General features: G+C 39.9%; 1 protein-coding gene across 4 annotated transcripts in view; it reads right to left on the reverse strand.

The window, feature by feature from the left end:
* The window catches only part of SERAC1 (serine active site containing 1), a 52,375-nt gene that overhangs the window by 11,816 nt on the left and 14,201 nt on the right, over positions 1–26,358 (reverse strand). For 2 of the 4 annotated variants that reach the window (XM_061428428.1, XM_061428427.1), the window contains 8 exons: positions 26,071–26,107; positions 23,708–23,844; positions 20,519–20,608; positions 18,971–19,102; positions 14,638–14,759; positions 13,387–13,515; positions 6,048–6,161; positions 4,060–4,222 (listed from right to left, as the gene is read on the reverse strand). In XM_061428428.1, coding sequence (XP_061284412.1) covers positions 4,060–4,222; positions 6,048–6,161; positions 13,387–13,515; positions 14,638–14,759; positions 18,971–19,102; positions 20,519–20,608; positions 23,708–23,844; positions 26,071–26,107 — 924 coding nt within the window. The remainder of the gene's footprint in view (positions 1–4,059; positions 4,223–6,047; positions 6,162–13,386; positions 13,516–14,637; positions 14,760–18,970; positions 19,103–20,518; positions 20,609–23,707; positions 23,845–26,070; positions 26,108–26,358) is intronic. The other 2 variants (XM_061428430.1, XM_061428429.1) reach the window with 2 other exon arrangements.

Genomic DNA, 26,358 nt, shown 5'->3' on the forward strand with positions numbered 1-26,358 from the left:
GAGTTAACACCTATCCTTCTCAATCTATTCCACAAAACTGCAGAGAAGGGAATGCTTCTGAACTCATGCTACGAGATCAGCATCACCCTAATGCCAAAACCAGACAAAAATATAACAAAAAAATAAAATAACAGACCAGTATCACTGATGAACATAGAAGCAAAATTCTCAACGGAACATTAGTAAGCGGAATTCAATGTACAAGAATCATACACCATGACTGAGTGTGATTTACCCCAGAGGTGCAAAGATGCTTCTACACCTGTAAATCCATCAGGGTGACACACCACATTAACAAATTAAAAATTGTGAATTACTATGCTGTATACCTGAAACTTATCTAATACTGCACCTCAACTATACCTCAACTATACTAAATAAAAGTTCATTAAAAAACAGAAAGGGAAAGCACAAACAAATGTTTGGAAAGATATGGACAGAGCCTCAGTGACCTGTGGAACAGAATCAAGAGGTCTAATATACAGAATTGAGGTTTCAGGAGGAAAGAGAGAAAAGGGGACAGAAAAAAATCTAACGATACACTATCTGTAAAGTTTCCAAATTTGAACAAAAACATCAACTCACAGATACAGTCAGCTCAGTGAACACCAAGTAAGATCAACAAAACAGACTAGATACTTCACAGTCAAACTGCTGAAATCTTAAAAGAAGGCAGAGGAAAAAAAGACACATATCATATAAGAGAACAAATGGACCTAAGAGACTTCTCATCAGACAATACACACACAAACCAGCATGGTGACAGGAGCCTGTTCTTGGTGTCTTGGAAACATGCCCCCAAACTGCTGCTTTGTTATCAATAAAAGATTGATGTTCAAAAGAAAAAGGAGAATAGAATGATATTTTTTAAGTGCTGACAGAAAAAAAAAACAAAAAACCACATTATCAATTAAAGTATTTTTTACCCATGGAAAATAACCTATCCCTGGATAATAAAAGTCAAGATATTTTCAGAAAATGAAAGGTGAGAGAATTTATTGCCAGCAGACTCAGGTCTTTAGGTTGAAGGGAAATGATATCAGATGCAAATTTAGATAGAAAAGAAGGTAGAGTTCTGGATATAATATGTAAATAAAATTTGTTTTCTTATATTCTTTAAATATCACTTGACTATTAAAAGAAAACTAACCACAATATATTGTGATGTCTATGGCCTGTAACATATTATAGTATGACAGTACCACAAATGATGGCAGAGGGCATAAAGTGAATTACACTGTTGGAGACACTCACATTATATATGAAATGGTATACTATGAATTCAGAATAGACTTATAAGTTAAAGATATAGTCAATCAAAAAGTACACATTAAATACTGTAAAAAAGCTAAAAGAGGAGAAAGAATAGAATATAAAACAATACTCAAGTAACCCCAAAATTGCCAATAAAGGAGAAAAAAAGAAACAAAAACCAGAAAGGGGGAAAAATGCAAGACAACAGACATAACCAAACAATATCAATGATTATATTAGAGGCAAACAGACAAAACACTCCAATTAAAGGGGATTATCAAGCTGAACTTTCTAAAGAAGATGTATGTGTGTGATGTCTGTGAAAGATGTACTTATTTTTAGGCACAGCAAAATGAAAGCAAAAGAGAAAAACACAAAAGACATGCAACACAAACAGCAAGCATTAAAAAAGGCCAGCTGGCTATTTTAATACCTGATAAAGTAGACTCCAAGAAAAGGAGTATTACCAGTGATAGAGAAATTACTTAATAAAAAAGGAACAATTCACCAGGAAGAAAAATCTGAGAGAACTAAAGGGAGAAACAGACAAATTTATAATCACAGTTGAAGAATTTAACTTGTCTTGGTAACTGATAAAAACTAAACAAAAGATCTGGAGAAGATTTGAATAATATAATCAACCAGCTTGGTTTCACTGTTACCATCCCTGTAAAACACTTGACCCAACGACAGGATATTCATTCATTTCAAGTGCAAATAGTTCACCAAGAGAGATCATAAAACAGGCTATCACATGAGTGTCAAATTACCAAAGACTACACTCTTATAGGGTATGTTCTTTGAATGCCTGGAATATTAAACTGGAAATCAGAGACATATGATATCTAGAGAGCCATTAACATTTGTAAATTACTCCAACACACTTTTAAGTAACCCATGAGACAAGAAATCATAAGGAGAACTGGAAAATATTTCAAACCGAATAATGATGAAAATACATACAAAATTTGAGGGATGCAGCTAAAGCAGGTTGGAGGATATTTACAGCTCTAAATACCTATATTAGAAAATAACTAATGATTAAATTAAATTAAATTTATTTTAATTAGTTATTTAAAATAACTAATAATTTAATGATTTTAAAACATGTTTTCAAATTCTTTTGACACTGTTCTCATCAAGAGGGGATGGATCTAAACCCCTTCTAAATCCTCTCCCCTCAAATATGAATTAGCCTTAGTGACTAGCTTTTAATCAATAGATTTGGCAAAAATTACTTCCAGTGCTTGATTTTTTTGTAAAAGGCAAAAGAGCGTATTATACCTGGCTCTTTCTCGGAAAATTTGCCCTTGGAATCCAGCCACCATGCTTTAAGGAAACCCAAGGTGGCTGTTGAAGGAATCGAATGCTCCTGGCCCTGGCTGAGCTCCCGGCTGAGAGCCGGTACCAATTTACAAGTCGTATGAGTGAGCAATCTTTAAAGGGTAATCTCCATCCCATGGTTGAGCTGCCCCGCTGATGTAAAGGCCCTCCCTACTGAATCTTGCTCGAATTTCAGATTCATGCACAAAAGATATGACTGACGTTCTAACCAGTGAGTTTGGGGTGGTTTGATACACAGCAATAGATAACTGAAACAAGAAAAAAGGTTCAAATCACTGATCTAAGTTCCCACCTTAAAAAAAGAAAAACAGGAACAAATAAAACCAATACTGTAAGTGGTCCTTTACAGGAAAGTCTGCTGGTCCCTGTATCAGACTTCAGTAAGTTAAAATCTTCTGCTTATCAAGACACTCTTAAATATAAATTTAAAAAAAAATGGAGAGAGATACAAGAGAAAATATAATATAAACTCATCATTTCTACTAAATATTGTTGAACACATGCATGCATATGTGCACATATGCATGGATATTTACATATGTGTATGTATACATTTGTATACATTATGTATACATTACAAATAAATGTATGCATTTATTTGTATATATCACCCTGCTTTTTCCACTGAAAGAGCCAAGAAGCAAAGACATCCCAGGAGCAATAAGCACATCTAACTAGCACCCAACCTTGGTCTCTTAACAATTAGCCTCCACTAAAAGGAAACAGGATTCTCTGAAGAAATAAGCCTGGAACATGTCGTTACACCAGCACGTAAGGAATGCCTCCCAAAATGAGGTGGGTACATCAGAGGACACAGGAGCTAGCTGGCTGGGCTCCACTGACCAAAGCTGGGACAATCTGGCATCAAAGTACAGTGAGAAGTTGTAAACCATGAAAAATTAGGAATCCATGTGCCCATACTGATAGGGAGGGAGGGAGGGAGAAGGAAAGGAGGGAGAAGGAAGAAAGGCAGGAGGCAGAGAAGGAAGGGCTCTTGCTTACAGCAGAATGCCAAATGCTGAACTGTCAACGAGGCAGGGATGCTGCAGCTGGAAAACCACCATGGTGCAGGCATCATGATGCATCATGACAGAGACCAGAGCAGGTGGGAAATTTCATCCACAGCATCTCCCCACAGGTGCTTTATTAGTTACAAGGCGGGGATATCACCTCTCTTTAGTCTTACTATGCCTCTTGGTTACCCAGATCATATCAAAGATGGTCGTCATGGCCGAAACTGCTCTCCTGTGACTGTCTACACACTGATTAGCGTAGGTGAGGATTATCCACATGTCTCAAGCAATTCTTTGCCCCTACTAAAACGACATGCTCTAAGGACCTGAAACTAACCCTAAGCAAAGCCTTATGTCTGTTGAGAAATTAGAGTACCACGACGGAGGGGTAGAGGTGGGAGAAGAACAGAGGGCCGGATTCCAAATACTCAGTATGTAAAGTTGTTACCTGAGCGAACTATAGTAGAATGAAGATGTTCATTCAAAGCCATATTTCCAAGGATGCGCATTATATTTCTCTGCACTTTAGGACAGTCCTTGTGAAGTTGGTACAGCCTCTGCAGTAGCTGCAAGCCTCCATTTGCTTCAATTTTATCACAATGTGTGGGTATCTAGCACAATAAATTAATGAAAGCTCACTTTACATTGTACAAGTTTACTAACCAGGTGACAGAGCATGCTGGCGGGCAGCCAGGTGGCTCCTGCTCAAGGAAGAGACCCAGGGAGACCCCCAAACTCTCAGCTCAGCTCAAATATATCAGCTAACCCCCATCTGTGTGGAAGTGCTTTAAAAATCACTGGAAAATGAAGGCCACTAGGACTTGTGACATTTTTATTCTTAAAAGTCATTCTGCTTAGCTCTTGGTTGGATGGAACCATGATATCATTATTTCAGAATTGTTTCAGTATATATGGATATTTTGATTGGTTTCAAACTACATTAAAGTGTCTTCTCCCCTTGAGAAACCTGCCACCTGATGCCAGGAAATAATCCCCTGTGTAAATGGAAGATGTTGCTTCTGTCTATATGAACTCCCAGATACAGATAAGCAACATCTGCGATCCCACACAAGCCCACAGCTTGAGGGGGCGGTGCACGGAGAGGCATGCTCACCTCAAACTTAAGAGTTGGACATTTTTTTAAAAGAGAAAGATCAGGTAAAAATTAGGAAGAAAAGGGGATGTGCATTTTTAATAGAGAAAAGAGATCAAAGAAAGCCAAAGGAAATCTATGGATTAAGGTAAGACGACAGAACTGACCCAGGACAGTCTGCCATGATCCCCAGGGTGGTCTTGCTCTTTTTGCCAGCACTTAGTTTTATCACTTATGTGACACCATGTCCTGTAGATGCAATGACTTTCCCTTTCTAAATTCTTATTAAATTTCACCACATTTTAAATGCATTTAAAAGTATGCCTTTGGGACATGTATCAGTGAGATATGTCATACATTGAGAAGTTTCTGGAAAGGAAACTGTTACGTTCTGTGCACTGGACCTACTACTACAGATGCACCTGTTATTTCAGACAACAGTCATAAGTCACAAAACAGTTAAGCTGCTTCTCCCACGTTCCCTTTTCAGGGAACACTCAAGACCCTGGTGCTCATTCCTGATTCCACCAGTGGGAGCTGAGATGAGCACTGCGTTTCTGTGCCGTGTCTAACGGTTCTCAGTTAAACGGGAGCATTTAGAGCCGATTCTCATGATGTGGGATGACCCGCCTGCATCAGCCTCACCAGGGGTGCCTGTTACCAATGCGAACTCCTGGACCCCACCGCACATCGACTCCATTCAAATGGCCAGAGGTGAGTAGGAATGTGCATTTTAAGCATGCTTCCTGGATAATTTTTATGCACTAATGCTTGAGCACCACAGTTTGTTGCTTTTTTCTTTATAAAATCAAACCATGATCATGATAGAAACGTTGTCATAATGCAAAAAAAAGTTTTAAAAATCATTGACATATACATGCTATGGTTAAAATTCAAGGCTATGGTCAAGTAGATACTTTTACCAAGTATTTACTTTTTTCCTGTCTTACATCTTTAGCACATATTTTAACTGGAAATTAACTCCAGTTAAATAATACTTGTAAATTTTAATATTATTGATAATATTACTTGTAAAAACTATCTGAGAAAGGTAATGGAAGACAGCATAATTGAAAGGTAAATGCTATATTTAGACAACAGGTTGCTTTATGTACACTTGAGATTAAATCCATTTTTAGAAATACTTAGCAAAGATGAAATTCATGTGTTGGTGCTAAATCATGATTATCAATGCTAATAATTGAGAAAAAAGCAGGAAAACAAGCAAAAAAAATTTTTTTTCTTTTATAAAAAATTAGAATTACTTCCCTTGAATGAATCAACATGTATAATGTTTTCAATGTGATCATAAAATGTGACCATATTTTGAAAATGTAACTTACCTCAGAATGCTTTACTAAAGCTTCCAAACAGAACATTTCCACTGTAGCTGAAGGAACTTCTCCAAAACTTTCCGCATAAGGAAGTCCATTTCCTCCGAAACACCATAAACCACCCTGACAATGAGATGATCAAAATTCTTAGTGAAAAAAAGGGCCTAATATTTTTTGTTTCACAAAAAAAAAAAAAAAAAAAAAAAAAAAACCTCTGTACTATACATAGTAATTAGAAAGAACTAATATGTAGGACTCAAAATATTTCAGAGACTTACAGGGAACTTTCATTATGCAAACTGTTGCTAGACTAGAAAACATGTGGGATTATTCTTAGAAGACAGCGGTCTTTGAGCTTCTCAGTTCTTTCCTCTGTGTCCTCTTATCTGAAAGTACAGAGACTAACACACAAATCTTCACCCGGTAAGAAAAGCCAGGGCTGAACAAATGGTGTTCTGGTGTCAGATTATGCCAGTAGAGTCTAGCTAAAATCTACCAATAAGAATGATAGAAAAGGCGTTACTCAAAAAAGTTAAAATACAGACAATAACAACTGATCAAAGAGCTTTTAATTAAAAAAAGGGGGTGGGGCACGAATTCCCCGGCAGTCCAGTGGTTAGGGCTCGGTGCTTTCCCTGCCAGGGTCGGGGTTTAATCCCTGGTTGGGGAGCTAAGATCCTGAAAGCCATGCAGCACAGCCAAAAGAGAGAGAGAGAAAGCTTTTAAGTCTTCTTAAGTTGAAAGTCAAATTCACATGGAAGAATAAACAGAAGAGTTAGGAAAATTACGAAGGAGAGGAGTAGTGGGGACTAGTCCTTAGTAGATACTAAAACACAAAAATAAACTGGGAAAGGAAAATTTCAGTTCTTACAGCAGATTGCTAACATGCAATGATCGCCCACAAATCAGTGAGAAAATACCAACAAGGCTATGGAAAAATGAGCAACAGTCAGAAGCAGAAAGTTCTTAGGAAAAGAAATATAATGCCTCTAAAATATATGAAACAGTGCCCAACATTGCTGGATTGTCCTTAAACCAAGACCACAAAAGCTTCACAATGGAAAAACCACTGCACCACATCCACTGTTCTCTTGACCCCAGGCGGTTTGTCATATTGGATCAAAAAGAAGTCATAGTCCACACTGTCCAAATGTTTGCATCCTGTTTGCACCCTTGGGCTCTGAGGTCCTCCAACAGAGGCTGAACCTGGAGACAAGGTGACTGGGAGTGTCCAATGGTAAGAAAAACCAAACAAGACAAACCTGGATCCTGACATCAGAGGAGGAGCAATCTTGATGGTAACATGTGGGATGGTAGAAGACCAAGGACCATTCCTGCCTGGCCTCCCTCCAGAAGTACAGTCAGCAAATTTCCCAGGCTTTAGCAGTGGGAGTAGGTGACCATTAAAGCTGAGAAGCGCTTTCCTGTTCACCGACCCAGTTCTCCCAGTGAACTGAGAAAGTAAAAGCAGGGAAGCCAAATCATCACCAGGGTGGGTGGGGTGCAGGGGGGTGGGGGGTTTTGATACTGCCTCTAACTGTGGGTCCCTTCCTTTTAATACATGTGAGAGCTAATCTCTAGTGTTTCTTCATAAAAAATTACAACCTTAGAGCTCTGCAACTTGTTCAGACTCACTGGGCATAAACGACGTTCATTCTAAAGCACGAGTTTGTAACCCAGGTTATCCTTAAGGGTCTGGGGTATAGAGAATTCGGGGAAGAGAGGATGTAAGCTTGGATGGGAAAAAATTGTCTCTTTAACTTTCCTAACCCTTAAGTGAAACTTTTCATTGTGTTCAATTACCAACAAAGATAAAAAGCCACAGTGACAGCAGCAGTCTGTGCGCCTCTGCCAACAATAGAAAAGAAAGAAAAGGGACGTCGCTCAGTCGTGTCCAACCCTTTGCGACCCCATGGACTGTAGCCTACCAGGCTCCTCCATCTGTGGAATTTTCCAGGCCAGAGTACTGGAGTGGGTTGCCATTCCCTTCTCCAGGGGATCTTCCTGATCAGCGATCGAACCTGGGTCTCCTGCATTGCAGGCAGATGCTTTACCGTCTGAGCCACCAGCGAAGCCCTGCAAATAATAGAAGGTGCATCTTTTCCCCACCACACGTCACTTGCTGCAGCTGCCTGAAAACAGCATCATGCTTATGGTTCCTTTGAATGCCAACTGCATATTCTCACACTGGTGACCCCAAACTGACCCTGCATCTAACTCTCAAAAGGCACAGGGTGGAAAACTGTAAACGTGCGTAAAAACAGACATAGAAAAAATGTATCTATAGGGCTTCCCTGGTGGTACAGTGGATAAGAATTCACCGGCCAATGCAGGGTACATGGGTTCGATCCCTGGCCCAGGAAGATTCCACATGCCTCAAAACAACTGGGCCCACGTGCCACAACTACTGAGCTTGCGTGCAGCAACCACTGAAGCCCGTGCTCTAAGATCCAAGAGCCTGTGCTCTGTATCAAGAGAAGCCACTGCAACGAGAAGACCGAGCACTGCAACTAGAGAGGAGCCCCTGCTCACCACAACTAGAGAAAGCCTGTGCAGCGATGAAGACCCAGCGCAACAAAAAAAAAAAAGAAAAAAAAAAAAATATACACACATATATATGGAGAGTAAATGGGGAATGATAAAACAAATGGGATAAACTAGGAATAACTGACAAGTCTACTGAAATATATTATTGTTGCAATTCTTTAAGTTTGTAATTAAAGTACATACTTTACAAATTTGTAAATTGGATAATAGTATTTCAATATAGTCGGTCTCCCGTGTAATCCTATGTATTTTAAGCACCTAGAAATGAGTTCATAGGCTTTATCAAGTCACCAGAGGGATCCATGGTGTGCAGAGGTTAAGAAGCCAGGCTCTGAACCCAATCCTAACTGCAGGCTGTCCGCTAAGCCCAGAGGGACCTCTGCACGTGAGCAGTGTTGTAGAGAAGCTGCAGCCCCCACCGCCCCACTGAAGGGGGCTTGGGGACTGTCACGGGACAGGTCTGTCATAACTGGTCAGATCACTAAAAACCAGACGGGCGTGCCTCCCACTCCTTCCCCCAACTTACAAAAAAACCAGAGCCTGACTAAACTGGGAGTAAGAGTAACTGAAGTGGAGTTGCTCACTGGTCTGATGAGATGGGATCTCAGAACTAAAGTTACTGATTTCAATACGAAACTAACTAAAGATGGGCTACTCCTCTAAACTGCTGGCTGAGGCCACGATGTCCAGGTAGCAAGGAAGTGGTACAACGTGTTACACCATGCACTCTCTTCACTTAGCGAAAGGTGAGGACACCCTGTAGAAGGTGACAGAACACTAGAGAAGGCAGAGGGATGTCAACTGAATAGTCATGAGCAGAAGAAAATCTTTGGTGCTGAAAAATGAGGAACTCCAGGCCAGGTAGCAGGAGCTCTGCAGGGGCGTGAGGACAGAAGTTGAGAGAGAAGTCGTGGGAGACGGAAGCCGTGGGATGCCCTGTGGGAGGCAGGAAGAATCGAGAAGAGCCAGGGACCTCTCACCATCAGAAAACACAGGTGCTCTCACAGCTACCTTGGGGATAGAATTAAAAAGGACAATGAGGAACAGGCTCTGGTGGCCAGGCAGTGACGCTCTGAGCATCGAAAGGAAAACGATGATTACACTTCATTTGAGCGATTCCAAGACACGGCCCAAAGGAGAAATTGTAAAACATGGGCTAGAGAAGTCATAGCTACTAGTATGTCCCTAATTTCTCATAAAAACGGAAATGAGGGAAAGACAAGCTGTCTGGAAAAAAATGAATAATGTGAGAGTTGTGAGTGAAGTTTTATTTGGGGAAAAATGAGGACTGTAGCCTGGACAGAGAGCGTCTCAGATAGTTCTGAGGAACAGAGGCAGGGGGGAAGGCCAGCATTTTATGTGGTTTTAATGACACACTATGGCAGAGGCCGAAGTGAGGAGCGCATGACACTGTTAATGATTTTACTGCTTTTCTAGATAAGAGGACATGCGAGAACTTGGGCTCATAAAATTTTTTCCTAAAAATATCTATCTGAAGGCCTGTTCTGCCGGTTTTCCCCAGAGCACAGAGGGCCTCATTCCTGATCTCCACCCTGAACTGCCTTCGGGGTGTGTTGATAGTGGCTGCCGTGGTCAGTGACTTAATCCTTGTGGAGGCAGATAGCAAGTGCAAATTTTTAGCTGGCAGTTCAATTGGTAAAAGAATACAGAATACTATGATTTGTTTTACTGATAATGCTTTTTATTTTATTGCATTTTTATTGCAAAACAAATGCAAACAAAATGCATTTGTTTCACTGATAAAATGCTTTCTCCTCACTGAGTTGATTATGTAATTAATATAGTAATAGTGACTATAATTTGTTTGGATTTCTCTTAGAGATGTAAGAGCTATTCTTTTTAACTTTTTATTTTGTATTGGGGTGTAACTGATCAACAAACAATATTGGGATAGTTTCAGGTGAACAGTGAAGGGACTCAGCCATACACATACCTGTATCCATTCTCCCCCAACTTCCCATCTACCCTGCCACGTAACAGAGCCAAGCTCCCTGTGCTGTACAGTAGGTTCTTGTTGGTGATCCATTTTAAATATAGCAGTGTGTACATGACCATCTCAGACTCCCTAACTGTCCCTTCCCCGTGACAACCGTTAAGTTCGATCTCTAGGTCTGTGGGTCTCTTCTGTTGTAAGAGTTATTTTTGGAAGACAGAAGTCTTGCTGAGATGATAGCAGAGGAACAGTGGAAGCCAGTGACCACGCTGGGCAGGCCGGAGCGGGAGTCTGTTTAGGAGGCTGCTGTGATTCACCAAGAAGCCCTCTGCTACGTATGGGTGGTTTTATGCCAGGTGTTCACATCTGGTCAACAGGCCGTGGCTAGAACAGCAGGAGTAAGGGTTGAGGGGAGATAACAGACACCTCCATCAGAAGTGATGGCTTTTCCTGTCTGAAAGTAGTCTTTCAGGAGTGGAGCTTCCCCGGGGAGTACTGTAAGAGCTCTGACCACGGTGCAAACACCACCTTCCTCACCTAAGTGTGGTCTCCTTCAGTTTTCAGCCTCTTTGCCACCAAAGAAACTTTACATCTGTGCCCAGTGGCGCCTTCCTGTCGATCTCCTCACCACTCCTAGGGGCAGGCACACCGGTAAAACACAGGCCAGTCCGTGCCTGGATCACAGTGAGGGGTTCAGGTTTAATGTGCAACAGGGAGCCATTTGGAGGGCTCCAAGCAGGAGTGTGACCTGATCGAACTTGTGTTTTGTTTTTAAGTCACTGCAGCTGCTGAGGACACAGAACTGGAGACAGAAGTTGGAGGTTGAAGCAGTGTCTATAGCTCCTAGAGGTGATGGAGACATGATAAGGAAGCTTTCTAGATGCAGCAAGAAGGTGAACTTGGCTCCCAGGTACGGACAAGGAATGTAGCCTATCATTACAATAAACAAAAAATGTACCCACCATCAAGCCATCAGCCACTGCGGCACAGGCTACCCACTGTGCGCCCTGGGGGAATTCCGGATGGAGGGAAACAGAGAAAAGTCTGCACTCTGGATACTGGTCCGAGGTGATAAAGATGCATATCTAATGAATAATTTCAATGAGCCCAGATTTCTAACTCATGATGTGTTTGTGTGTGTGTGTGTGTGTGTGTGTGTGTGTGAGAGAGAGATTAGCAATAATCTTTGGTGTTCAACCGCAGGGTTTTTTTCCCAACAAAAACTCATATACCCTGGCTCCTTCTTCACCTCTGTGGAGCAGTTCCTTGGAGCTACCTTAGCTACAATCCTCAATAAGTTCCCCAAATAAAACTTAACCTGGAACTTAAGGTTGTGATTTTTTCTTTAGTTAACATACTGAGCCCCTCCCATGACAAACATGCTTAATAAAATATAGCAAAACTATTTTGAAACAAAGTTAAGCTCTAAAGAAAATAAAAAAGAAATAAAGGGAAACCCCTGGGTGCTAGAACTGAAAACAATGTTCAGCAGAAGTGGTCAGCACATCGGTGATGGGTCAGCACATCGGTGATGAGGTAGAATGCTTGCAGGCCCCTGAGGATGGGATAGTAACACGTGTTCAGGGGTCACATCACCGCAGAAGATGGGGTTTGAGTCTCACGTTCTCTGGGAGCTAGATCCAAGATCTCTATTTAAAGAGAGAACCCTGCAAAGTTTGCCTCCTTGTCTATAAGAGAGTCTAGAAAAACTGTGCTCACCAGCCCATGAGCAAGAAGCCTATCTCTGCTGGGCTTTGAGTGGGAAATCACAACCACAGTCTGTATCATCCACAGATGTATGTGAATTCACACTACCAATGTGCTCTAGAAATTCCAAGCTAAGGAATTAATATAAAAAAAAATTAGTCCCATTATAGTGAACCCTTGGGGTATCCAAAAGAAGCAAACATAAAAACTTCTCCATAGCAATAAATTTAGAATCTGAGGTACTTGGGACTCCCATAGAAAACAATCAGTCTAGCTAAAGATAAGCTCACAGTAAAAATGATTAACGTGTGTTAATCCACAATATAATATATCGGGGAGCCTCCACAAATAGGAATCAACACCCCAGTAAACTGAAATAAAAAAAGAGACTTTAAAATTATTTTTAAATGAAGGGAAGAACAGAACCAGGATGAAGGAACAGGACACTATGAGGAAGAGATGACGGTGGCCAGGAGTAAGTGGCTACAGTGAGGATGGTGAGACAATGGATTCAAGGCATATGTGAAGGAACAGCTTACACTAACTGCCGATCAGATGAACATGGAAGAAAAGAATCAAGAATCCCTAGGCTTTAGCTTAAGCAACTACATGGATGCTCTGCCCTCTACTGAAACAGAACAGACTAGGGGAGGAAGAGCTTTGTGGAGGGAGGGAGGGAGAGTTCAGTATGTATAGTTGGGATGCCTGTTAAACATCCATGTAGAGACATCAAGAAGGAGGCTGCAATATTTAAACCTAGAGCTTAGGTGAGAACACAGGTTAGAGAAGTTGAATTCAGGCATCACCAACATAGAGGTAATGTTTAATAGCCTTGTCGGTTACTACCTATTCATTCTTCAAGATCCAACTTCAGAGGACGTCCTATAGAGCTTTTTGAACATGGCCTCTTACAAAGAGTGATGGGATCCTGGATCTCTCTTACACGCTCTGTAACTTTGTTTATTAACTGTCTCCCGTTATCCTGAACACCAAGCCCAGGATGTGGCAGACAACCAGGAATCAGAAGTATTCAGTTCCTAGATGAATGACTGCCCTACAGCTCTAAGTGCTAGCCTCTAGCACAACATTTTAGAAAAGTGGACACTCAAGGGTATTTACTAACTGAATAGAAGGGCTAACCTTCTGAGCAGCTAGACTTTGACTGCTCTCACTCAGAGCCAAAGCTGTAAAACACTGGATACACTCGTCCAGGTCTGTTTGAGGTAAAGAAGCCAGCAGGTGTCTGAGCTCTTCTTCAGTGGAAGAATCCTGAAATAAAGGGAAAAAATTCTTCATAACTAAATTCAACAATTGAGTATAATGAAAAGTACCCAAAGAATCTAAGCCAAAACAAAACAGTAGAGGTAAATCAGTGCTTTTAGTCTTGCAGCCGGTTGCCCACCCTGGTAAAAGAGGACTGTTTAATTTTGAATTCCATACTTTCCTGTCTACTACCTCAGCCTGAAAGACCTACTGCAATTTATCGCTCAAGATTTCACCTCATGGGCCACTTCACATCTTGACTCAAAATGAACTACTATATTCTCTCTAATTAAAGCTGGCTTTTTAATATCCACAACTTGTTCCTATTGTTCTGATTTTCACTAATAACTTACATCTAGTATAGTTTTTTTCTGTTTTTCAAAAACTCATGGCAAAGTTTTCAGATTTTCACTTTCTAGGAAAGCCAAGGAAAAGCGCTTAAGAAACATGCTCTAATATCTTTATTAGTGGTTAACAATTAACCATTATTAACCATTATTTATTATTAATTAACCACTATAATTAATACTATACTATTAATGTATACTAATACAGGGAGACCTGGCGTGCTGCAGTCCATGGGGTCTCAAAGAGTCGGACACGACTTGGCGACTGAACAACAACATGGTAATACATTAGTATCTAAATGCAGTGCTTCTCAGGGGCTGTTTTGCAGCCTAGGAAATATTTAGAAATATCTGGAGACATTTTCGGTTGTTACAATTGGGGGGTGCTACTGTCATCCAGGGAGTAGCTGCCACTGTGTACAGAACATCTTCCAACAACAAAGAATTATTTGACCCAAAATGTCAGTAGTGTTGAGATTGAGAAAAACCGATCTATAACAATCTTAGTACAAAGGACCAATTGATGGATGCCGATATGCTAAGAAGCCACCCTCTGGTAAAAGAGACTCCCAACTCCACAAAGAGGAAAATAATTTAGGAGAAATAGCACCTCCTGAGGAATCAAGAAACCTTGGAATGGAAGCTACAATTGCAGGTTTACACCCTAACTAACCTGCTTGTGAGAAGCAGCCAAAAAATTGTTTTTTGAATTGTTATTTTGCACCCAAAGTGAAGATGATATATTAAACTTTTTTTCACTCAGCAGATTATTTTTACTTACTTCTTTTAAAGATGGCAGGGGAGGAGGGCGGAGAAAAAACCGAAGATCACTGTCTTTGCTTCGTGCCAAACCAGTAAGAGTTCTCATATCACAGGCTTGAGCGATTATCCTGTACTGGTAATCTATTGCAGAAGTATGCTGTTAGCACCCAACTTAGGCTATGATTGTTTCAAAGATTAAATGAAGAACATAATTTTTAAACTATAAGTTTATAATTCAAAATTTTGCTGCATTTACAATACCAATAAGCGAAATATCCAACATTTCCATGACTGATCTAATTTTCAACACATATCTAGACATATCACAGTCTAACTAACCTTTTTGAAAAAATAAACCTCAAATGTGAAACCTGATAGATCAGAACCAATTTAATTTCTTCTCTTTTAAAAAAGAAATTCCAGCATTCAAAAGCTATTTTGATCACTACAGAAAACCCTGCAAGGAGATCAAACCAGTCAATCCTAAAGGAACTCAATCCTAAATATTCATTAGAAAGACTGATGTTGAAGCTCTAATACTTTGGCCACCTGATGCAAAGAGCCAACTCATTGAAAAAGACCATGATGCTGGGAAAGACTGAAGGCAAAAGAAGGGGGTGGCAGAGGATGAGATGGTTAGATAGCATCACTGACTCAATGAACATGAGTTTGAGCAAACTCCGGGAGACAGTAAAGGAAAGAGGAGCCTGGCATGCTACAGTCCAGCGTAGCAAAGAGTCAGACATGACTTAGCAACTGAACACCATCAACAAAAGCCTGCGGTTCCATTTAGATCCATCATCCCCTGGTACTGCTATGGTGCTCTGGCATGTCATGATGCTGATGAATAATCTGAGGTCCCAGATAGCAGTACTTTGGTTTAGCCTTCATGATTTCACTGTTCCATTCTTTATGTATTGCTATAGAGTGAATGTTTGTGTCCCTCCCAAATTCATGTGTTGGAACCTAATCCCTAATGTCATGGGATTTGGAGGTAGGGCCTTTGCAAGGTGATGTGCAGCACTCATGACTAGGATTAGTGCTCCTGTAAAAGGGACCCTCCATCCTTACCAGACACCAGGGTGCCAAGTCTGCTGCCCTGATCTTGTATTTCTCGGCCTCCAGAAAACCGTGAGAAATAAATTTCTGTTGTTTATAAGCTACCTGAAAAGTGAAAGTCGCTCAGTCGTATCTGACTCTTTGCAACCCCATGGACTATATAATCCATGGAATTCTCCAGGCCAGAATACTGGAGTGGGTAGTCGTTCCCTTCTCCAGGGGATCTTTCCAGCCAGGATCAAACCCAGGTCTCCCACATTTCAGGCGTATTCTTTACCATCTGAGCCACCAGGGAAGCCCAAAATAAGCCACCTAGTCTATGGCATTTTGCTATAGCATCCCAAATGGATTAAGACATGTGTCAAAAAAAAAAAAAAAACAAACCTGCAACCACTGGAGGAGACATTATTTTTAATAATAGCCCTATGTAACCTGGGTGTAAGAATCAAGTGTGGAACTTTTTCAAAATCTACATGCCAGGGCTCCAACTTTGATGTTTCTGACGGAGCAGAAATCTGAATGGAGTCTTGGAAGGCAGATTTTGAAACAGATTTTTATTCTAAACCGCCACTCACATTCTCCACTGAACTAGTTCAGTTCAGTCGCTCAGTTGTGTCCGACTCTTTGCGACCCCATGGACTGCAGCATGCCAGGCTTCCCTGTCCATCACTAACTCCCGGAGCTTGCTCAAACTCATATCTATCAAGTCGGTGATGCCATCTAGCCATCTCATCCTCTGTCATCCCCTTCTCCTCCTGCCTTCATTCTTTCCCAGCATCAAGGTCTTTTCCAATAAGTCAGTTTTTCGCATCAGGTGGCCAAAGTACTGGAGCTTCAGCTTCAGCATCAGTCCTTCCAATGAAGATTCAGGACTGATTTCCTTTAGGATTGACTGGTTGGATCTCCTTGCAGTCCAAGGGACTCTCAAGAGTCTTCTCCAACACCATAGTTCAAAAGCATCAATTCTCTGGTGCTTAGCTTTCTTTATAGTCCAACCTTCACATCCATACGTGACTACCGGAAAAACCACAGCTTTGACTAGATGGACCTTTGTTAGCAAAGTAATGTCTCTGTTTTTTAATATGCTGTCTAGGCTGGTCATAGCTTTTCTTCCATGGAGCAAGTGTCTTTTAATTACCTCCACCATAGTTTGGTCTCTGGAGAAGGCAATGGCACCCCACTCCAGTACTCTTGCCTGGAAAATCCCATGGACAGAGGAGCCTAGTAGGCTACAGTCCATGGGGTCGCTAGGAGTGGACACGACTGAGCGACTTCACTTTGACTTTTCACTTTCATGCATTGGAGGAGGAAATGGCAACCCACTCCAGTGTTCCTGCCTGGAGAATCCCATGGACAGAGGAGCCTGGTGGGCTGCCGTCTATGGAGTCGCACAGAGTCGGACACGACTGAAGCGACTTAGCAGCATAGTTTGGTCTCAGGTCAAACAACAGGGAGGGAACACACCCCAGCCCATCAATCAACAGAAAATTGGATTAAAGATTTACTGAACACTGTGTCAGGATAAGACACAGTTTCCCCCTCAGTCAGTCTCTCCCATCAGGAAGCTTCCATAAGCCTCTTATCTGTCAAAGAGCAGACTGAATGAAAACCACAATCACAGAAAACTAATCAAACTGATCACATGGCCCACAGCCTTGTCAAACTCAATGAACCTATGAGCCATGAAACTAGGGCCACCCAAGATGGACAGGTCATGGTGGAGAGTTCTGACAAAACGTGGTCCACTGGAGAAGGAATGGCAAACCACTTCAGTATTCTTGCCTTGAAAACCCCATGAACAGTATGAAAAGGCAAAAAGATATGACACTGAAAGATGAACTCCCCAGGTTGTTCGGTAGGTGTCCAATATGCTACTGGAGAAGAATGGAGAAATAACTCCGGAAAGAATGAAGAGATGGAGCCAAAGTGAAAACAACACCCAGTTGTGAATGTGACTGGTGATGGAAGTGAAGTCCAATGCTGTAAAGAGCAATATTGCATAGGAACCTGGAATGTTAGGTCCACGAATCAAGATAAATTAGAAGTGGTCAAACAGGAGATGGCAAGAGTGAATATCGACAATTTAGGAATTAGTGAACTAAAATGGACTGGAATGGGTGAATTTAATTCAGATGATCACTCAAATTAAGTAAGCTTATTTTTACATTATAAATTACTATAGTCACCAATTAGTCAAACTGACTGACTAATTCGTATGGAGACAGAGATCTTATTCTGAAACTAAACTTTTCTTTGAGAACATCATTTTTTTTACATGTTTGTGAAAGTGAAAGTGTTAGTCACTCAGTTGTATTAGACTCTTTGTGACCCCATGAACTGTAGTCTGCCAGGCTTCTCTGCCCACGTAATACTCCAGATAAGAATACTGGAGCCGGTTGCCATTTCCTCCTCCAAGGGATGTTCCCGCCTCAGGGATCAAACCCAGGTTTCCTGCATTGCAGGCAGATTCTATACTGTCTGAGCCACCAGGGAAAGTGAAAAAAGCAAAAGCAAAGTCGTTCAGTCATATCCGACTCTTTGTGACCCCGTGGACTGTAGCCCACCAGGCTCCTCAATCCATGGAGTTTTCTAGGCAAGAATATTGGAGTGGGTTGCCATTTCCTTCTCCAGGGATCTTCCCGACCCAGGGATCGAACCCGGGTCTCCCGCATTTCAGGCAGACGCTTTACCATCTGAGCCACCAGGGAAGCCCTCTACTAACAAAGTATATACTTTAGTCCCTGTACTATATTCAGAGCAGATCTGAGCTCTTGCTCATGTACTTTTACCTCAGAACATGCAATTTTAAATACAATTAAATATTAAAAACCTTTCTTAAAAAACAAACATACACATGGCCAATTAGGTACATTTGACAAATTATTATATTAAAGCCAAGAGACTGTCAACTGAAAGCACATATCACTTTGGTGCAGCCAGCAATTAAAATATATCTCATTAAATAGGAATGAAAAAACATGCCAACACATTAAGCTATACCTATCAGAATCAAGAGTTTCTCCCATCAAGTATAAAAACTTCATTCTGGTAGAAAGTTTATACAAATATATCTACCTCCGTTTTCAGGGGGTTCTTACCAAACACCCCATGGCTACCAGGTCAGCAGGTTTCGTACTTTATCACTGGAGTTTCTTTTAAAGTTTTTGAAAATATTGTTTACACATGTTAATATTTCCTGAATTATTCTCCTTCTTTGATGTCTCTGGCCCTTCATTTCACATCAGAGATCACGAGCTTGCCGATGTGTGCGGCGTGCGCAGACGTCTCCTTACCGTGCCAGTGACGGGCCTCCGACATCTCCTGGACGGCCTGCAGTCGGGCTGCTCTGTCATCCGACCGGCTCTTCCTCAGCAGCAGCCACACAGCGCAGTCGTGATCTTCTATATCGACTGTACTAAAAGTGTCTTCACGGTAACAAAAAAAGACAATGTGAACTGCTAAAACGTTTTCATCCTCACGTGTAAGAGGGTAGTTTGTTAAGTATCTGAAATCTACAATAGGGAAGTTAAATCCATCGCCTGGTGTTGATAATGACTGAGGCTTGTTCTCAGTTCTGTCATATTATGCTGTTTCATTTGTTACATATAATATGTACGTGCTCTTGTTTTATATATTATGTTGGCTTTCACGATAAGGTCTTTGTTTCTTTTTGGCTCCTTTTCCCTAAAGAAACTTTTTATTATGAGAAATATCAAGTATATGAGATAGATTAAAATAATAATACATTAACAGCCAGATGTTTACCACAATTAGATTTAACAAATGTTCTTATTTTGCCATAGCTGTTTAATCTGCATGGTGTGTATAATTTATTTTACTTTTTTGCTGTGCTGAGCAGCTTGTGGGATCTTAGTTCCCTGACGAGGGATTAAACCCAGGCCCTTGACAGAGAAAGCGTGTAGTCCTAACCACTGGACTACCAGAGAATTCCCCTAGATGTGTATATACTTTTTTTCTAAACTGTGTAAAAGAAAGTTGCAGAAGTAATGATATTTTACCCTTTCATAATTCTAAATGCATCTCCTAAGAATAAGCCTACATTCTCCTATATAATCACAATGCCATTATAACACCTAAGAATACTAACAAAAATCTTCCAGATCGTCTAAAAATCAGTCTAACTCCATCTTCAAATTCCTCCAACTTTTCTCAAAATATCTTTAGAGCTGTTTAAAAAAAAAAAAACAGGATGTGGTTAAGTCTCTTTAATAATTCTAGAAAGTTTTCCCACCTTTCCTTTTTCATCACACCAACTTTGTAAAGAGATCAGGTCAGCCCTTTTACAGGGAGCTCCACAATGTAGATTTGCCCAATTGTGAATCTATATTTTTGATGCAATATGAGAAAGCATGGAAATGATTTTCTAGAAAATAATTTTGAAATATTCATCAAGAGAGTCTCAATATTTATTTGGGCTTCCCTGGTGGCTCAGAGGGTAAAGTGTCTGCCTGCAATGCAGGAGACCCGGATTTGATCCCTTGGTCAGGAAGATCTGCTGGAGAAGGAAATGGCAACCCACTCCAGTACTCTTGCCTGGAAAATAAATCCCTTGGATGGAGAAGCCTGACAGGCTACAGTCCATGGTGTCACAAAGAGTCGGACAACTATCTAAAAATAATGCATCCATAAAGACAGAAGGAAAAATCTTTCCAAGGCATCAAGTCCATAAAATTAAGTATAGCCCAAGAGAACAAGGTTATTCAATTTTCCATAGCTACAATAAATCTTAGCACAAGAAATGGAAAAAAAAATCTCAGGTTGATCATTGAATGACTTTCAGATTACTGATAAGGATTCTCAATTAAGTATGTGATACTTACCAGCAAATGGACCCCGAAATATCCTGGCTGATGTTGCTAATACTTTTCTTACTGCTTTGTGAAGCTCTTTTCTTGCCTGGTAGGTGATTCCTAGAGTGATTACAGATGTAAATAAAATCAAATAGGTACTCTTAATGCTGTGCTCCAATACTTCAAAGAAAAATGTATAAATTAAGTTCTGATTTTTTAAAAAGAAAATGTAAAATAGCATCTTTCTTTTTTTACTGTCACTATTAAAGCAACTAAAACCATTATGGGAACACAGAGTCTCCGAATTCCTACCCCGCTTCCAAAATTACTTTCCTAGTCAGGGAAAAGGTGAAAACAAAACAAAAGCAAACACACTAACTCAAGCTAACAAAAATCCTCATATACAACACAGGATTAACTATATTTGAGAAAATGTCACTTAAAAATACCCCTCTCACTGTGATGGATTCATTTTGATATTTGGCAAAACTAATACAATTATGTAAAATTTAAAAATAAAATAAAATTAAAATTACACACACACAAAAAAAATACCCCTCTCAAAGTGAAAATTAGAGATACGTGACTAGTGAGATTCAGCTTTACTATATAAGTAAATTATATGCTATAAAAACTAGCTGTGTAATTGATGTAACACACCATGAAAGCATGCTGAAATAAGTAGGGTACACTAACAATACATGCAGACTAGAGAGGGCGGTGATAGATACAGCTGCAGACAGGGGAGCAGCAGAACCTGCCCGACTCGGGGAACGTAAAGTGCTCACAGACATGGTTATTCTGGCTGACGATGTACAACAGGCAGCTGTAAATCTAGTGTGATGACTTGCCAGGCTACCCATATCCTGATGAAAAGATACTCTGTTCTAAAAGTTCATGTTCACCAAGCAACCATCTGATTACTAATTGGGTTTCTATCTGACCTAAATATGGAGGAGGGGAGGGTTTCGACTAGTAGAGCCAGGTTTTCCAACCTTAATGACACATTTTTTTTTTCCCTCTGTAAATAAGTTGGCATTCACATTTATGAATCCATCCCATGAGTTTAGGGTGCATAATAATAAATGCCTTAGACAAAAATACCTCTGAGCTAAGTGACAAAAATCATGTTTTCATGTTTGCTAAACTGAGGACCAGCGTCTGAACTGACAGTCCTCGTGAAGTAAAGAACTCCAAGTGAAAGTGAAACTCGCTCAGTCATGTCTGACTTTTTGTGACCCCACGGACTGTACAGTCCATGGAATTCTCCAGGCCAGAATACTGGAGTGGGTAGCCTTTCCCTTCTCCAGGGGAATCTTCCCAACCCAGGGATTGAATCCAGGTCTCCCGCATAGCAGGTGGATTCTTTACCAGCTGAGCCACCAAGGAACTCCAAGTTTAGACTAAAACAGTTGGCTAGTCTTCACCTGACTTAGTTATAGGAGAGCTGCAAATTTGGGTTAAATATGTGAAGTCCAAAATTTGATTTTCAATTAATTCCTTAGCAACTTGGTTCTTACAGGTCTGGTTATTCTTACAGTTAGCTGAACCTCTTTTATTAATGTTGTATTCATTTTTTAAAATTTTTATAGTTTTTTCTTCAAGTTTTATTGCACAACAATTGACATACAGGTCCGTATAAGTTTAAAGTAAACAGCATAATGATTTGACTCACATGAAACGAGTACCGTAACATTTAGTGAACATCTATCATCTCATGGATACAAAATTAAAGACATAGAAAAAAAATTTTTCCTTGTAAGGAAAACTCTGAGGATTCATTCTCATAATAACTTTCATATATAACATACAACAGTGTTAGTTACATTTATATTCATTAATGTACGTTATACCCTGAGTACTTATTTATCTTATAACTGGAAGTTTGTACATTTTGACCACCTTCATCCAATTCTCCCTGCCGCCACGTGCCCTGCCAATGGTAAGCACAAATCTGATCTCTTCTCTATGAGTCTGTTTGTTCTTGATGTATAATTGACTTACAACACTGTGTTAGTTACTGGTATTGTTGTTGTTGTTTAGTTGCTAAGTCCTGACTGACTCTGCAACTCCATGGACTGTAGCCTGCCAGGCTCCTCTGTCCATGGAGTTCTCTAGGCAAGAATACCAGAGTGGGCTGTCATTCCCTTCTCCAGGGGATCTTCCCAACCTAGGGATCAAACCTGTGTCTCCCACATTGACAGGCAGATTCTTGACCACTGAGCCACCAGGACTGTTGATATCACAATATAACAATCACTGGGGCAGGAACTATGGATTTTTTATATCCTTTATTTTTCTACTTTTCTCTGTTCTGTATCTAATCCTCCTGATCACTTTTAAAACTGGGTGGTTGGGGAGAAGCTTTTCCTTCACAAAGTTATTTCATTTTAGTTTGATACAGTTAGTATGGCTGGGAGACAACTAAGAAAATTTTCCTTTACTGTGAAACATTTTAGTTCTAATTTCTGCCAGTCACATGAAGTAATTTCATACTTCTATATATTTCAAAATGATCAGCACACTAAATCTAGTTATCATCTCTCACCATACAAGAGTACTGCATAATTACTGACCACATTCCCCACACTGAATACTTTATATCTGTAACTCATTTATTTATAACCAAAAGATTGTACCTCTCAATCTCCCTTGCCTATTTCTCTCCTTCCCCAAACCCCACTCCTCTGGCAACCACGTGTAGGTGTTCTGTATAAATGATTTGGTTTCTGTTTTGTTTACTCATGTTCGATTTTTAGATTCCACATATACATGAAATCACACAGTATTTTGTCTTTCTCTGTCTGACTTATTTCAATCAGCATTATACCCTCTGGGTCTATCGTGTTGTTACAAATGGCAAGGTTTCATTCCTTTTTATGGCTGAGCAATATTCCGTTGTGTATATACACACACATATCTTCTTTATCCATTCATCTATTGATGGGCACTTAGGCTGCTTTCATATCTTGGCTATCGTAAATAATGCTGCACTGAATAGAGGGATGAATAATCTTTTAGAATTTTCTTTGAATAAATACCCAGGGATGGAATTGCTGGTTCTAATATAGTTCTATTGTTAATTTTTTAAGGAATCTGAATACTGTTTTCCATAGTGTTTGTACCAATTTACATTCCTAAATACTCATTTTTTAAATTCAATAACTAACTTCCATTGTTCACAAAGATGGGATTACTTTACCATGACCATGAACTTACCATGATTTTCTGTTTTATCTAAAGAAACTGTGTGCACATATATATATGACTTCATTTTTTCTCTTTCTATCACTTGAGTATCTAATGTCAAAGACTTCTTCAAGGCCAGAACTTCATATGTAATAAATAAAGAGCCTCTTAAAAAGAAACAAAAAATTCATCATAAACATATAATCTAAATATAACACAGGAGCCACTCTTTTTTAATAAGCTTTCTGTAGAACTTTTTCTTTCTTTTTTATTGGGAAACATAGTATGAATACGGTAATGTGTATATAACATACATTATACATATATATATACAAATGTATATACACATTTCAGCTTAACAAATAATAAGAAATATCTGCATTACATTCCCAGGCAAAAAGCATTAACAGTACCCAGAAGCCCACAGTGCGTCCCTCCCTGATCCTGACCCTGTCTCTCATCTTTATAGCCAATTATTATTCTCTGATTATAATAATATCCTTGCTATTCTTTATAGTTCACCACCTAAACACGAACCTTTAAACAACAAGGCCTAATTTTGTCTGTGAATGTCAAAGGAATGGAATCTCACTGTATGTACACTTTAGTTCAGCTTTCTTCCTGTGAGATTCACCCATGTTGTTACATGTATCTCGAGCTCAAGCATTTGTATTTTCACGTGGCATGTGATTCATCCACTGTGTGGCTATATAATGACTTACTTATCCATTCTACCACAGACGGGCATTTAGGGAATTTCTGTTTTGAGTCAATTACAAACAGTGTGTTATATACACACCATATACTTCTGCACTGTAGGCATGTGTATATGTTCCTCTAAGATACATACTCGTGTTCTATAGATACATATGTTCCTCCAAGATACATACTTAGAAATAAAATTATAGACTTTCTGAAAGTATTTACATATTGTTCAACTTTACTAGATAATGCCAAAGTGTTTTTTAAAAAGATTAGTCAATCTGTACTCCTTAACACCAGCATATGAAAATTTCTTCTCTCCTAAGTGTTAAACCTAAAATCAAATATTTGAAGTGAAACACAAGGACTGCTCTGACGACCCAGTGGTTAGGACTCTGCCCTTTCACTGCCAAGGGCCCAGGTCCAGTCCTTGGCTGGGAAACTAAGATGCTGCAAGCTGCACGGTGGAGGTGGGGGGAAGCAAACTGGAATTTGTTTTTAAGTGAAATACAATGTTGTACATCCTAAAGTGCAGGATTTTTTCCCCTAGTCAGACTGACCTACACACTCCTTATATCCAGACACAAAGGCTGCACTCTGTGAACTCAGAGCTTAGAAACAACAGTTATATGAAGCCTTTTCCCAAGCTTCCCACCCTACAGCAAAAGCAAGGCAGACAGAAAGGCCAGACACCGCCAGCACCAGAAGGACGGAGAGAAAGCTCTCGAGAGTCATCACCTCTCTGCGGGGATCAACCAGGGCAGCCAAAACAAACAAATCTATTCAGTATTTTTATCACATGTTTCATGAAAGACAAAATTCTTTACTAGAAATTGTGATTTTTCACAATATTCCTGAATTTTACTATGATATAAACAAAGAAACTGCATCATAGAAAAGAATATAACATGTATCTTTTGCCTGGAATGAGTCCAAGGAAAAAAATCCTTTAAATATGTTCTGTCTTACCTTATAATGTCATGGAGAAATGTATTTGGATAAAATGGCAAATATATCTACTTTATCATTTTAGTATCTAAGACTTGATTTCATATTTACACTAATGAAAAAGATTATTATTAACAGAAACACTAGAGCAGCATTGGACATACACTTAATATATATCCATCCCTCCTCTCCAAAAAGAAGAAAAGAGAATGAAAAATAACAACCTTTGGAAGAAAATCACTCCATTCATTAAACATGTGCCTCTGAAACAGCATGAAATGGGAGTGTCAATCTAGTGGTTTTCTCAGTCAACCTCAATTCCTTTCATAACAGCTTTATGGTGACTCAAAGGACTTTCAAAAATAATTTTGACTATAGTTGATTTCAGCTTTCTTGAACCTCTTCATAACCTAACACAAGATGTGATCTTACGTATGTGAAAGCTAATCAGTGAGTGCCTGCTCTGTACTTGCCAAGTGCTTTCCTCAGAGCAACAGTGCCAGGGCAGAACTCCCAGATCTACACTTAGATCCAAGAGAAAACACTCCTCAGGGCTTAAAGTAACTGGATCAAGACAACACTGAAGTGACAGAACCAGTGATTAACCAGTGATGAATCCACATGTTCGCAGATTCCAAAATCTATACCCTTTCAGTACCCCTATGCTACCTGTAAATTCCTTCCACTGAGCTCTCAAACAGTAGTATAATGAAGTCAATTAACATTTCACAGTTGACACTTACCCTAAAATAAGTGATCCAGTAAACTTTATTATATTTCCTTCAAAAAGAAAGGGAAAAAAAGACAATGTCAATGTATAATTTGTTGGATGTATAGAAGCTTTGTTCCGGGTTTTGTTCAGAGCTTCAAATAATGCTGCCAAGAAAACATTTCTCCTCCCTACTGAGGGTTAAGGAACTCTCCACTGACTTCCCCACATATCAGCCCAAACATTCCTCCCAAGTTCTAGGAAACAGTTCCAGAACAGGAAAGAGGATAATTCCAGGAAGTCTTCTTTATTCCAAGATGGC

Source organism: Bos javanicus, chromosome 9 (assembly GCF_032452875.1).
Source record: "Bos javanicus breed banteng chromosome 9, ARS-OSU_banteng_1.0, whole genome shotgun sequence".
NCBI lineage: Eukaryota > Metazoa > Chordata > Mammalia > Artiodactyla > Bovidae > Bos > Bos javanicus.